The following is a 14,743-nucleotide window of genomic DNA, read 5'->3' on the forward strand; positions in this document are numbered from 1 at the left end:
GTGGTGGCACGGTGGCATCCCCCAGGTCCCCGTCCCGTCACGGGGAGGCTGTCGGGGATCCCGTCGCCCTGCTGAGCTCCAATCCAGCAAGGGGGGAGCGGATGGAGCCAGGAAGGCGATGCTTTATTCCACCAAAGACTGGAGAAGGCCCACCAGGGAGGAGAGGGGACGTTTGTGGCTCCTGCAGACACGCCATGGCCTCGGAGGCATTCCCTCGGCTGTCCCAGCTGCCTCCGGCCTCGGTGGGACTCACCAGGGCCACCCAAAAGCGGCCGGAGGAGGAAGCGAGACGCAGCTCTCCCACATTCCAGCCTGGACCATCTGGGCGCTGTCGTCTTCTGAGAAACGGCTGCGCAGCGGCACGGGCTTTCTGTTCCAAGAAAAGAGGCCAACCTGCGGGTCTGCGAGCCAAGGAGCCGAGCCAGAGGAGGAGGAGGAGGAGGACGAGGAGGAGGACGACAGGCTGCTGCCACGGCGCTGGGCCCGATGAATCCGGGCACGGAGCCCACAGAAGCCTCGGGGTCTCCAGGGAGGTTTTGGCCACCCTGCAGCGAGGGTTTGGAGACCGAGGGAGCAGCTCACTGGAGGCAGAGGAGGAGAAGCGGCACAAAATCCATCGGGACCCACGAGGGAGGGCAAGATCTAGAGAAGATCCAGTGCAAAAAGCAGGTACAAGTGCAAAGACTCGATGAAGAACGGATTGAGGGACTGCATTAAAAAAGCTACCGGCGATGTTCTGCAGCTGCTCCTGACCCCGAAGGGTGCCTGAGAAACGTCCCCTGATGTCCCCACGCAGAGGGGAGAGGGGCAGCAGCGCCCCGATGGAAAGGGACGGGAAACCGTGCCCAAAAGAGCCAGGGAATCGGAAGAGAAACAGGGATGAGCCAAAGGGAGAAAAGCTGTGGCGGATGGGAAGCTCATTAGCTGGACGATGCAGGACCTGCAGCCTTTGGCAAGCACACGGGAGCTGTGAGTCACTCACGGTGTGGTTAGAGGGAAAAAAAATAAAGAAGAAGAAAAAAAAAATCAACATTTAACTGTGGTTTGCAACCTGCAGCGCGTGGATGACTTCGAGAACTGCCTGCGAAAGGCAGCGGAGAGGAGCCAGCCCGCTGGCAGCAGGCATCCACTCCCTGCTGGAAAACCTTCAGCAAGCCTTAAAAAAAAGCGGAAACCCCCCCGTTCCTCCCCACAACGGGGCAGGGAGCCCCCGTCACCACCCAAGACCCTGCGGGGGGTTCTGCCGCTCGCGTGTGAGCGAGGTTAACCGAAACCGAAACAGGTGTGAGGAAGGGCTCAGCACGGGAGGGGGGGGGAAGCAGCTTTTTGGTTTTTTTTTTGCTGCTCGCAGCCCGAGCAGCGTGGCTTGTTTAGCTTGGCACGGCCGGGAGGGAACCCGACACTTTCCCAGCGAGGAGCTGCGCTCTCCTTCCCAGCCTACCCGCGCTCCCCGCCAGAGGGTTTGGGTTTTTCTCTCTGCTCCCCTGCCCGCCGGCGCTCAGCCCCGGGGGGATTTGGCAAGGGCAAAGCTGGGGGTACCGACCCCACCGGTGCCACCCCCGGCGCTGCAGTTGAGGGCTCATTTCCTTGGTTGCTTCCAGAGGTGGAAAGCTCGCACCATCCAGGGGTCCGGAGGTGGTTTTGGGGCTCTCGCAGCCGGCGCCCCCATCCCTGAGCAGAGCTGCACCAGGTCGGGGAGGGGGACGCCGCTCGGACCACGGCTGCTGCCTCTCGTTGAGCTGCACTCATTGATGCTCGGCCCGACGCAGCTTTTGGGACCGTGCTGGGCCCGTTTAGCCCAGCGACGGTGACCCCAAGCCCCCAAACCTGCTTCGAGCCCGGGGAAACCGTCCCGTGCCGAGCTCTGAAGGCTTCGAGGCGCGATTTCAGCTCCTAAACACAACCTGATGCGGGTCCAAAAAGATCCAGCCTAGATAACCGCACTCTGCCTGCTTGGGGCAGGGCAGGTGCTTGCCCTCCATCGATATCCACCCCCTAAAAGAGTTCAAAACCCTTGGAAAAGGGTTTGGGGTGAGCTCCCCTTTGCCACCCCTGCCTCGTGCAGCTCCCAGCCACCTCCCTGCATCTCCCAGTTTGCAGCAGAGCCCAGGTGGGCGCCGTGTAAAACCCCAATTCCTTTGCCCCTTCAAACCCTTGGGGCTCTTCTCCCCGAGGCGTTTCCAAGCCTGCATTCTCCCATCCCGTGGCTTTGTTCTAAAAACAAAGGGCAAGTGAGAATGAGCGCTGCCTGCGGGTGCCAAGCCTTCCTTTCAGGTCTTTTACCTGATGGGTGCCCAAAAGGAGCCTTTTCAGAGGCTGTCGAAACCCTTTTTTTCCTTTCCCTCCTCCCATTAAGGAGTTATCAGGGCTCTGAGCAACCCCATCCTCCCCATCCTCCCCATCCTGCGGCTCCGCGTCCAGCTTTAAGCAAGATTTATGTGCCGGGCGGCAGAAACTTTCCTCGTCAGCAGAGGACGCGTCCAGCAGCTCATGAAAGAGCGGCTTCTCTCCAAGCTGCCTGAACGCCATCCAGGCTCTGTCGCAAGCTCATCTTGTTCGGATCCATCCCTCCTCAAAAAAAAAAACTTTCCAGCAGATCTCTCTGCGCACGGGCTGCTCCCATGAAAGTGGCAGTGTTTTACCGGCGATGAATGCAGCCGATTCACGTCGCCACCCCCTTCTCCCCTCCAAATTGCATCTTTTCGCCCCGCTCGCTCGCTCCTCCCGGCACACGGTGGCTTCGCCGTCGCTAAAACGGGGTTGGAAGCACCTAAAAAAGCATCCGGGGAGCCCCGGGAAAGCCAGCGTGGTGCTCACGCTCTTCTACCTGCAAGTGTTAGCTGGGGAGATGGTCCCCGAAGGGTTTTGGGGATGCTATATGGGAAAAACTCTCATTGGGATCATCTCGCTGGGTGCTGCCGTTACCGAGCTGTCCTCCCCGATTACAGAAACCCACCGAGGAGAGCTGCGGCTTCTGGGCTTTCTGGAGATGCCCAAAATTGGGGAAAAACCGTGGTGGAAATCCCTGGGCTGCTTCTCCCGGCACCGCCTCGCCCCAGGCTCCGGCGAGGTGGAGGATGAACCCAGATGGGACCCAAAAAGCTGCCGAGATTCTTCTCCCACCCGAGCATCCTACAGGGAGGTGGGCCCCAAACGCCCCAGGGAGGAAAAAATGGGACCGATCTGAGGCAGAGCAGGAAGGGACCGGCCACTGGAGGTGCTGGGTGGAAAATGAGGATAAATTGAGGATATTCACAGCAGGGCTCAGGGTCAGGGCTTTGTCTGCAAGGTCTCTGCGGGGTCCATCGGGCACAACCCAGGCAGAGCTGCTTTCCCAGCTCCTCGGGTCTTAAATTAGTCTTTTTTGTTTTTTCTCCCCTCTACATCCGGGAATCCTTCAAGGCCAAGCTCCCAGAAGACGCACACAAGTTGTGATTTTTGGGAGCCAGCGAAAAAAAAAGAAAAAAAGGGAAGATTTTGACCGCGGGAACAGCCCAAAGCTGTAACAACGCCTCGGATTAACGCGGCTCCGAGGGGGACGAGCCAGAGGCAGAGGACGGGAAGCAGCTGCTCAGCTCCACGGCCCCGCACAGGAGAAGCTCCCCCAGATCCCGCTGCCACGAGGACGTGGTGCTGCGAGCAGGAATTTGGGTTTCTCCACGGCAGCGAAGGCTGGAGGAGGATGGACGTGGCCCCGTGCCGCAGCATGAGCTCATTTCTGCTGGGGCTGGGACGAGGGGACGGCAAAGCCAGCCCCAGCTTGACCCAGCAGCCGGTCGCTCTTCCAGAAGGGGTCGTTGCTGCAGAGCCGCTTCTCCTTTAGGCTCTCCTGGACGGATTTTGTCCCCGAGAAGTGAGATTTGGGCCACTTACCGGGGTTTTCTGTACATCCGGCAGCCTGGAGAACAGCCTGGGCTGCGGGACAAAAGCAAGCACTCCCCCAAAAAAATAAAAAATAAAACCAAAACGCACGTTTGCATCCTTGCTACAAGCTTGCCCTAACCAAGAGCCTGGCTCTGCACAGCAAAAACCCAGCCCGGCCCTAAAAAAACCAGGGATGGGGGCCGTGTCCTACTTGGGATGGCAGCGGGAGAGCCCACGGCCGTGCCCCCGGCTTATTTTTACTCCGTGGCCCGGTTAGCGCGGGCTGCCTCGGGACGTTATTTATAGCCCCAAAAAGAGTGGCACGGCAGCTGCCCCGCACCTCGGGCAACCCCGAGGAGGAGGAGGAGAAGCGGGAGGCAGGACGGGAGCACAGCCCACCCCCTCCTCACGCCTTCACGGCTCCCGTTTTGGGGTTTTGGGTCGCCCCAGGCCACCAAAACGCCCCCCACGACGCTCGGCACATCCTCTGCCCCGCGGGGACATCGCCGTGCTTGCAAGCAACCGCTCAACCCAGCCATCACCTTGCCCAAAAATCCTTTTTTTTGTGCGTGTCCTGATAGCCCCAAACCCCAAAACTCTTTGGGAAGAGTTTCCCCTCCTCGAGGCTCACGACCCCTGCGTTAGGGGACACGCAGCACGTTTTTTTTTGTTTTTTGTTTTTTTTTTTCCATGCAACCTTAGGGTTACCAAGTGTACTCCACGTCCCGGCTCCAGCCGAGCTCTGTCTGTTGTCTTGGACTCGAGCGTTCAATTATTTATTTGCTAGGCAACAACATGACATCTTTCCTGGCACCGCTCGCAGGCTGCGAGGCTGACGGAGCGCTAATTAGCGAGGAAGGTTCCTGGGACCGCGAGCTCAGCCTCCGCGGCGAAGGGAGAGGGTTGGAAAGCCAAAAGGCTCAACTTCAGCCCAACGCCCATGAGCATGGGGAACACCGCGGGGATTTGCCACGCGAGAAACACCCCAAAAAAAATAAAAAAGCCCAAAAAAATGGGGTTGGTCACCGGTGGGCGCACGGCGAGGGATTGGCAGGAGCTGCGCCGCGCTCAGGTGTCCCGTCCCGTGACTTGCCTATCTTTTCTGGACGGAGATCAAAGGCGGGCCATAAAGGGGAAAAAAAAGAAATAAAAACATAAAAGAAATCGGCCCAGCAGTTGGCAAACACACCTTGGGGACGCTGGGCGTAAGCTGCTGCGTGCAGGGCAGGGTTTGGAGGCCACCGGAGCTCCCTGAAAACCACAAAACTGACCCCAAAACATTTCCTATGCTCAAACACTTTGTACGGGGACCCACCTTGCAAGAAGGCCACATTTTCCCCCCAAAACGCCCCTAAAATTCACTCTGATACAAGAAGATGGACTCAATGTCAGGGTAAAGGCAACAATAAATCACCTTATTTATCGCCCCTTCAGCCAAACCACCTAGAAAGCAGCTTTTCCACCCAAATCCTGTTGCTTTGCACCCGACGCCCGACGGACCCAATCCGGCACAAGCAAGAGAGACGCCTGCAGGTCTCAAATTCCTCCCCAAAAATCCCATTCATTGATTTTTTTACTGTACAGGCGAGCTGCGATCCTCAGCGCCGCCGCTTTCCCAGCCGTTTCCTCCTTATCTTCACCTGCCCCGGGGTTATTTAAGCGCCGACTTCGCTCTTCCGAGCGGAAAAAAACACCTTTGCCCTCTCATCTCCCCGCTAAAACCCCGTCCGAAAGGTTTGGTGCCACCGTTCCCCTCTAGAAATGACTCAAACCAGGGAAATTTCATCCCAATGACGCCTCCTTGGAGCTGCTCGAGTGGGCTCTCGAGTTTCATTCCAGCAAGGAAAGGAAGAAAAATTAAAAAAAAATGTAAAATAAATAAATAATTAGTAAAAACATCGGGGTGCCGGCAGCTCGCTCCCCCAGGGATCGGGTGCCCACGCCGTGGGCCTGTCGGCTCCGCTTTTTGGCCACCCTTTTTTGTACCCCCTCCCAAAAAGGCTGGGCGGATTTCCTCAAATCGCCTCAAATCTTGGGTTGTTCCTCCCAGTTTCAGAGGATTTGGGACGAAAATGCCCCTTTTTAGCCCACTGAGCTATACATAATCCCTTCCCAGTTGAGCCAGTTTGGCACAGGATGCCGGTTGGGAACCAAACCTCGGGCTTCCCGGAGCGGTGTGAGGTGTCCCGATGGACAAAACCCCGTCCCGTGCCAGCCCCGGGGACATCACGACACCGAGAAGGGCTCGGATCACGCCGCGGATGCAGCCGGGAGCAGCAGAGCCCGGTGCTGGCCCCTCCTCGGGAGCTCGGCCGGCCGTGCCAGCGATTAAATGCATTAAAAGGTGGAAAAGAGACAAATTGGCCACAGCAGGAGGCAGCCACGGAGGGTAGGAAGCGTCGTTTCCCCTCCGACTTGCTGGCATTAAATTAACGGGGTCTTGGTGGCATCCCCCAGGTCCCCGTGTTGGGGACCTCGTGCCACCAGCCCCGGGCACGGGGAGGTGGCTGCAGCGTGCGCGATGTCACCGAGCCCCCCCAGCTGCTGAAAAACCAAAATCACGACCCCAGGAACCCCCGAACAGCCCCAAATCCCCCCCCAAGCCCTTTCCCTGCCCCGTTGGGATCGCTCACCTGTGGGGACGGAGCAGGCGGTCGCCGGAGGGGACGCGGCGCGGTGTGGCTCGCCCTGCCCGCGGCTCCAACTGCCCGGCCCCAATTCGAGCTGATAAGGGCAGGAAACCCCCCGGCTCGGGGCTGATAAGGGCCGCGGCGATGCGAGGAGCTGCAGCCCGTTCGAAATGCAGCCCGGAGATAAAGGCTTTGGGATTCGGACCCGAGGGCACGCTGCTTGCTCGGCCCCAAAGGAGGAACTGGGGGAACTCGCCATCCCCGGCATTTCCAGCCAAGCACAGGAAACGCCGCCTTGCAACGGTTAATTACCCAAATTGCCTTTAGGAGAGCCCCTTCCCAGCACGGGCAGAGCCCAAAACAGCCTCCCGGGGAAGAAGGAGGGGAGACGAGGCCGCCAAGAAGGCAGGGGAAGGGTCTCCACCGGCCACGGCACCGCCGCGGGGTCTCTTCCATCCTTCCCACGCCGCAATCCTCTCCGCAGGCAGAAACCCTTTCCCCGCAGGGAGCTCGATGCAAATAACCCAGGAGCAGCCTCTGGGTGCCAAAAACCCCTCAGGTGCCGTCCTCCTCAGGTGCCGTCCTCCAAAGCCGAATTCTCGCCGCTCTGGCTCGGAAGCCCCCCCCCCAAAAAAATAAATTCCTCCCTCGGTGGCTGCTCGCTGACCTCCCCGCGGTGGCGGCGTGGACTTTGCCTGGTTCCAAAAAGCGGCCGCCAGAGCTGGCTCCGTGCCCTGCGCCCTGCTCCACGCGGCCGCGGGCAACGCTTTCCTTGGGAAACCCCAGACCCGAGGGGGGAAAATTAAAAAAAAAAAAAAAAAAAATAAGCTGTGATGGAGCAGCACCGCGCTCCTCCAAGCCCGGCTCCCCTCCAAGGAGCCCTGGGGGTAATCTGGGGTAATTTGGGGTAATTTGGGGTGTTGCCAGCAGCAGGCACAGCCTCACACCTCGCCCCGTGCCTCCTGGCAGCCTCGGCGGTACCGAAACAGCCCCCCAAGGGCTGGGGGGGGGCAGTGCTGAGCGTTTGGGGTGGTTTTCACCATTCTGTAGATCCTTAAATCCCACACAGCAGCCTTCAATCCCACCTTTTGGGGCCGTTTCACCGCGTTTTCGGAGCTGGGAAGCAGCCCAAGGGACTCGCACGCCTGCAGCCCCCTCAGCAGGGCTGAGGCCACCCGAACCACCCCGCAGACCCCCCCCCACGGGGATATTCTCCATCTCCAGCTTCATCCTCGTGATTTTGGGGACACCATTTCCCCATTTCCCCCCCCTTTCTCCCCATTTTGCCACTCTGCACGGCGTTAGCCCGCTGTGCTCGGGCAAACCCGCCTCGCACGTGGGATTCCTACAGGGGGAAGATAAAAAAAATAAGAAACACCAAACTCGAGCGGGATTTGCCCTCCAACACAAACACCCTGAGCTAAACCTCACGCCCAGCTGCCCCACGCCAGGCTGCAGAGCTCAGTCTTTGCATCCTCCTTCCCTCCTCGGGTTAATTTTCCACCTGGAGCTTCGAGGCCGCGCGGTGCCACCCGAATCCCAGCGGGACCAGCTCACCCCTCCGAGCTGGTCCTGGGAAATTGGCTTTGGAGGATCGCCTGCAAGCAGCTCCGCAGCTGGTTGTGCTTCCAGCTGCTCCAAAAACCACCTCCTGCCTGGGGGGCAGGCTAATTAACAAGGCAAATCACCCGCCGGGACGCCTGGAGGAAACGGGGAAGGAAGGAGAGGAGGGCCCCGAGGGTGCCAAAGCTTTGGGGCTGGCACGGGAGAAGGCGAATCCTCCAAGCAGGCGGGGGACAGAGGCTGGGAAATTGGGAAATCGGGGGGTTGGGGAGGAGCAGAGCACGGGCAGCAGCCGTGCAGGGTTCCCCTGTGAGAGGAGAGCTGCGGAAACATCCCCGGGAGCGCAGCAGCATCGCTCCGAGCCCTCAGAGGAGGGATTTTATCCAGGGGAGGGACTCCCACGGGTAACAAAACGCTCATCCTGTACGGCAGGAGCGATCGGTATCACGGGGCTAACGGCACCGGTGGCAGACGGGTCCCCGCGCGTCCCACGGCTCGGGGGATGAGGTTTTTGTGCACGCGACCACGCTCGGCAGAGCCTCTCCGAGAAAAGGAAGCACCAAGGGGAGCTCAGCGAGGTGCAGGTGGTGCAGCTTTCGCTCCCGCGGCCCCAAAAAAAGCATCCACGGCCGGAAGATTTGACTCGCCTGAAAGCTCTCGGCCGCGGGGGCTGCAGCGAGGGGGCTCTGCCTTCCCCAGCTGCACCCTGAGCTCGGCACGAGCGGTCCCAGCCTCGGCTCGCTGCTCCTCAGCGTTTTTGGGAGGTGGGGCAGAGCCCAACAACGCCAGCCCTGCTGCCAGGGCCAGGGCAGGGCGGCTGGAAGCTCGCCGAGAGCCCAGTTTTGGGGCCTGACCCACAACATCCCTGCCTCTGGCGCTGAACCCAGCCACGGGCTCGCTGTCACGACCCCGAGCCCCAAACCCGCCGGGTTTTCACCACGCTGAGCCCCATTTTGCCCAGATTCCCGGCATCTCGCGGCAAAACGCCTCCAAACCAAGACATCCAACGCAAACCAGAGCAGGGGCACCACCGACAGGACGCGGGCACGACGCCCAAACTTGGCTCAACCCAACCCCAAGCACCGGGAGCTGCCACCGGCCCGCGGGAGGAACCCAACGGGGGCTTCCCGGGGTCTTACCGGCCACGTCGCGGGCTTCCAGGGCGATGTCGGGCTCCTGGCGGGACAGGGGCGAGAAGAAGTCGGGGTCCTCTTGCAGGGGACAGAGCTCGGTGCCGGGGGGCCCCTTCCCGTCCCTGCTCATCATCGCCAGGTTGTCCGCGGCGTAGAAGGCGGCTTCCTTGAGCTCCGTCCCCGCTTCCACCGATGTCCCAGATAGAGCCGGGCTCTCCAGAGGCGCTTTCGCATCTTTCACAAAAGCAGCTCTTCTCTCTTCACCTTGGGGGCACTCAAGGGCAGCAAAATTCTCTTTGTTTGGCTCCAGTGTCATTAGCAGGGCTCTGCCTCCATCTCCCTGGCGCTCCGATAAAGTGGGGACAGCTTTCTCCATCCCTCGCCGATCGCGCTGCGGCGCTCGCGAAAAAACCCCGCAGCGGGGCTCGGGAGGGTCGGCGGCCAGGGACTGCCGGAAAAACCTACGAAAAAAAGGGATAAAAGAGGGGAAAATGAGAGAGGAGCCCGGGTTTCTCCCACATGGAGGGGGCCGCCAGAGCGGCTCCTGAAAACCCTGAAGCTTCCCAGCGCGGGGCCTCGCCGCTGTTCCCGATGCTGGAATTCCCCAAAAATCGCCTCGGTGCCCCCCTGCTCATCCCATTTTTGCTGCCCCCCGAGCCCAGCCAGGCTCTGGGGCAAGGCGTCGGGTCCCATCGCTCACCCCCTTGGCAGCACCGATGCTGCCGGTAGCCAACACGGTGCCGTACCCTAAAACACCCCAAATGTCCCCAGCACGAAGCTTTTCCCCCCAAAAGCCCATTATTTCCCCCCAGAATTAACCACCACGCAGCTGCGGGGGTGTCTCTGTGCCCCCAAAGCCTCCTGGCTCCCCAAAACCACGGGATTTTGGCCCGCTGCCGCCACCGAGCGGGGCTGAAACGGGAGCGGTGCCTCAGCCTCGTGCACCGACCCCATCGCCGAGGCCAAAATCACCCCAAAAGGGGAGAAATCCTCAATCCCTGCGACCCCGCGGCCTTTTGGATGAGTTCAGCCACGGGGCTCGAAGCATCCCCCTCACCAAAAACAGCGCCCGGGGGTCCCCCGAGGGTCTGGGTGCTGCTGGGGGCAAACCCGTTGCGTTTGTGTCCCCCCCCCCCCAAAAAAATATCACCCATCTCCCCCAAACCCTTTCCACCACCTGGAGGGAGGGGGGGAGATCTCCAGCGCCCCTGCTTTGACCCAGGGGCCGAATCCTGGATCGGGGCGGGGGAGGAAAAAAAGAAAAAAAAGGAGGAACCGGGCGCTAAAAAGGCCGGCTTATCAGCCAGCCGGAGGATAAAGGCACCGAGGGAGCGCCGAGGAGCTAAATTTACCCAGCCGGGGAAGGAGAAGGCAGCGAGACTATAAATACCTTCAAGGTAACAATGCAAATGAAGACAGGGAATCGTTGGCGCTCTGCGAGATGCCATCACCACCCGACGTAGCCCCGGGCCACGGGAGGAGAGTGGCAGAGCCCAGCCCAGCGCACGGCACCGGGATGACCCTGAAAATCCCCAAAAAAGCCACCTCGCCCCCCAAAAAGCCACCCTGCCCATTAAAAAGCCACCTCGTCCCCCCAAAAAGCCACCTCGCCGTCTTCCTCTCTGGGGCCCGGCTGCACGCACCCAACCGGCTCTTGCTTGGGTTGGTTTCTTCCCATCCATTTAAAAAAAATAATAGCACTAAAGACCTAAAAGTGAGCTAAACTAAAATAAAGCCGCCTTTCTTCATCAGCAAGGGGTCAGCTCCCGCAGCTGCCCTCGATTTGGGGGCCGGGGATGCTGCCAGGCGAGGGCTTTTCCACCTGGGGCTTGGGAGCAGCCCCAGCTCGAAGCGTCCCAAATCCCTTCGGCGCCTTCCCCCGTTTGGGGGGCTCCCGAAAGCTGCTGGGGCCCAAGGGCTGGGGCAGAGCCCGGGGAAAGCGTCTGCCTCCCCCCAGCTCTGCCAGGAGGGGCCGAGGGTCCCGAGGGTCTCTCCTCTCCCCGCATCTCCCATCACGTTGTCCCGGGAGGCAGCGGCTCGGCTGCCCGCAGGTTCCTCAAACCTCAGCACCGAGTCCGAGGAAACCGAAAAAAAAAAAATAAAATAAAATAAAAAAGAAACCCACCCCGGTTTCAAGAGCGGGCTTAAATTTCCTCTCGGGAGCCAAGGGGAAAACAATGGGCCATAGATTTTGCCCGGTGCCCCTTTGCCAAGCGCAGAGGGAAGCGGCGGAGGAGCGAGCCCACCGGCCACCTGCTCCGGGCCAGCCCGCACGTGGGGACGGCCACCGAGAGCCCACCCCGCTGCCACCCCCCCCGGCACGGACAGGGGGGACACGGGGACACGGGACCCCCAAAAGCGAGCAGGAGGGGTCCCCGCCACCCTCGGCGCATGGAGGCTGATCCCAAGCTGGCTGGCAAGCGGCGAGAGGCGGGCGTGCAGCCAAAAGGGAGAGAAATCACCCCAAAACGCATCGCCCGTTAGTGGAATAAAAGGGAAAGCAGCAAGGAGCCACACGACAACGCGGCGTGGGCACGTGGCGGGGCGGCGCGTCACACTCCCTGCGAAGGGACCCATCAAAACTGAGCTAAATAACTGGGGGTTTGGGGTTTTTTTCCTCGTTTAAGCAGAAAGCAGCGGCTCCGTTGGGCTCTGCCAGCCCCAAGACGTTGGGATCCCCACAGATCCCAACGGGGTGAAGAAACCAGGATTTGGGTTAAAACACACCGTCGGGGGGGCGATACCACAACGCCCTCAAATACACGAATTTTCAACCCTATTTTTTGAAGACCTGCAGCCGCCCAGCCTCCAGAAAGGGGCTTTTTTTCCCTTTTTCCCCTTTTTTCCCCCTTTTTGAGCTGTGGCGGCATCCCCCCCTCTCCGATGTGCCACGCCAGCAGCTCCCCATAGGAGCACAGAAGCCGCCTGCCCCTTCCTTCATCCTCTTCTTCCTCCCCTCACACCCGGCTGGGTTTTGAAGCTCACCAAAAATTTGAGATTTTCGCCTTTCTCCCCCCAATTCTCCACACCAGCACCCACAACCCCCCCCCAAAAAAAAATAACCAAACCAGCAGGGGCTGGCTCCGCCGGGTGACCCGCTCGCTGCTTTTTTTTGGGGGGAGACTTAAAAAAAAAAAAAAAAAAAAAAAGCAAAAACCCAACATTATGCCCCAATTTCGCACAGTTTCCGAGTCCTTACCGAGCTCCCCGCCACCCGCTCGTGCCAAGGGCCGGGGCCAGACTGCGGCCGGCCCCTTCCCCCAGCCCCTCGCCCCGCAGCCATGGGGAGGCGGAGCAGGACGGCCCCAATTTAAATGCTAAAACGCTTTAAATGGGGACAATCGGGGACGATCGGGGACAATCGCTTCCTTCCCTGCCAGCCGGGCTCAGGGGGCTCTGGCCCAGCACCGCCCGGCCCAGGGGTGGCTGTGCGGGGCCAAAGCGGCTCCCGGTGGGCTTCGGAGCCTCTCCCCCCACCCCAATGGGGTCGTTTCGCCAAACCGGGCTCGGTTTGGAGGGTTTCGGTCTTGCTCGGAGCCTCTTCTGGGGCAGAACCCCAAAAGGGAGCGATTGTGCAGGGAATTTGCTCCACGAGGAATTTGGGGAGGCTCCGACGAAGCCCCCACCAGCGCCTTCCCAGTGACAGCGAGGCCGTGCCGGGAGCCCAAAATTTGGGGAGCCCCAAACCGGGCGAGCCCCAAACCGGGGATCCCAGCCGGGTCCCTTCCCGGCAGCGCCCCCCACCCTTCCTCCCGAGCTCCCGAAACCTCCTCCGAAGCCGCGGTGCCGCAGAGGGGGGCTCGCCGCCCGCCCGGAGCTGGAACCGGCGTCCCCCGGGGGGGGGAGGGTGCTCTTCCTCCTCCTCCTCCTCCTCCTCTTCTTCCTCCACGACCGCTGCCAAACCCAGCGCCCATTTCGGACACAGACAGACGGATGGATGGACGGACGGACAGACCTCCACGCAAAGCCCCCGGTGAGCCACGCCAGGATGAAAACTGCTCCAAGGGGTCCCCAAAATCCTCCCCCGTGCCCCCCACCATCACCGCCGACCCCACCTGAGGCTGCCGGGGGGGTCACAGGGGCAGGGGGGGCTCCTGCCCGCTCGTTACCGGAGGCTCGTTGAAGCGAAGTTCGTTAACGAACTCCACGAAGGCCGTTGGGGGGGTTGGGGGGGTGTCCCCCCCCCCAGCACCCCGATGTTGAGCCAGCCACGGGGGGAGCACGGGTCCAAACACCATCCCCCCCCCCAGATGTCACCGTGTCCCCCCCCCCCAGTCCTGTGTCACCCAGGTCACCCTGCCCCGGGTGGGGGGGTCAGGGGGGTGAAGCCCACCCTGACACGGCCCTGAGGCCACGATACTGCCCCCTTGTCCCCCCCCCAAACAGCCACAGCCCCCCCATAACGCCTGCCCCCCCCCTCCAGGCACACCCCCCCACGTCCCCAACACTCTCACAGGTGTCCCCCCCCCACTCCAAACCCCCCCGTGCCCCCCCCAAAACTCACCTGCACCCCCCCTCGCCCCCTGGGTGCCCCCCCAAAACCCCCCCAAAACCCCCCTGCGTCCCCAGGCAGTCCCAATCTCCCCCCCCTCGCCCCCCCCAAGCCACCTGCCCCCCCCACCCCCTCCCCACCCCCCCCTTGTCACCTGCAGCCCCCCCCGCCCCCCCTTATCACCCCCCTCTTATCACCCCCCCTCGCTGTCACCTTCCTCCCTGCCCCCCCCCCCACCCCCCCGCTCCCCGTCCCCGTTTCAGCACCCCGGACGGTGCCGCCACCGGGGGCTCCTCGCCCCTTCCCCCCCCCTCCCCGGTACCGGGGGGGGGCACACACAACCCCACTTCCCCCCTCCCCTCCCCAAACCCCCCTTAACCCCCCCCCCGGGGCCCGTTTCCCCCCCCCCCCCTCCCCGGTACTCACCCCTCCGCCCCCCCGGGGCCGGGCCCCGCGGGCTCCTCAGCGCCTCCGCCGCCCCCGGGGCCTCCCCCCGGGCTCCGGGCCCCGCAGCAAGCGCGGGGCCGAGGCCATGGTCCCGTTAAGGCCCCCCCCGGGGGCTCCTCTCCCGGTGCCCCTCCCGGTGCCGCCGCCGCCTCCTCCTGCGCCGCTCCGGCCGCTCCCCCGCCCCCCTCCCGGCGGCGGGGCCTGACTACGTCACGCCGAGCGCGACCGGGCCGCCGCCGACATCTTGGGGGCGGCGAGGGGGGGCCCAGCGCCGCCTCCGCCGCCGCCGCCGCCGCCATCTTGGGGCCGCGCCGCCCCCCGGCCCCCGCCCCCTGCCCCCGCCCCGCCGGAGCGGCCGCCGCCGCCGCCGCCGCCCCCCCCACCCCGCCCATTGGCCCCGCGCGGCGCCGCCGTGATGACGTCGGCGGCGCGGCGGCGCCGCCATGTTGGGAGTGGCGGAGGAAGGGGGTCGAGGGGGGGAAGGGGGAGGGAGGGAGGGAGGGGGAGAGGGGGAGGCGGCGCGGTTCCTGCGTCATCGCCGCGCGACGGCCGCGCCGCGCCGCCATCTTGGGGAGGGCGCTGAGAGGGGAGGGGAGGGGGCGGCCCCGAGGTGG

At 62.4% G+C, this 14,743-nt stretch overlaps 1 protein-coding gene across 3 annotated transcripts in view; it reads right to left on the reverse strand.

The window, feature by feature from the left end:
* Positions 1-14,428, reverse strand: part of WIZ (WIZ zinc finger) — a gene marked incomplete at its 5' end in the record, with an annotated part of 43,075 nt that extends 28,647 nt beyond the window's left edge. For all 3 annotated transcript variants that reach the window (XM_084501789.1, XM_084501790.1, XM_084501788.1), the window contains 2 exons: positions 9,197-9,651; positions 14,109-14,428. In XM_084501789.1, coding sequence (XP_084357915.1) covers positions 9,197-9,651; positions 14,109-14,428 — 775 coding nt within the window. The remainder of the gene's footprint in view (positions 1-9,196; positions 9,652-14,108) is intronic.
* Positions 14,429-14,743: the final 315 nt, after the last annotated feature.

The sequence above is a fragment of the Aythya ferina genome, assembly GCF_964211825.1.
Source record: "Aythya ferina genome assembly, chromosome: 33".
Classification (NCBI taxonomy): Eukaryota; Metazoa; Chordata; class Aves; order Anseriformes; family Anatidae; genus Aythya; species Aythya ferina.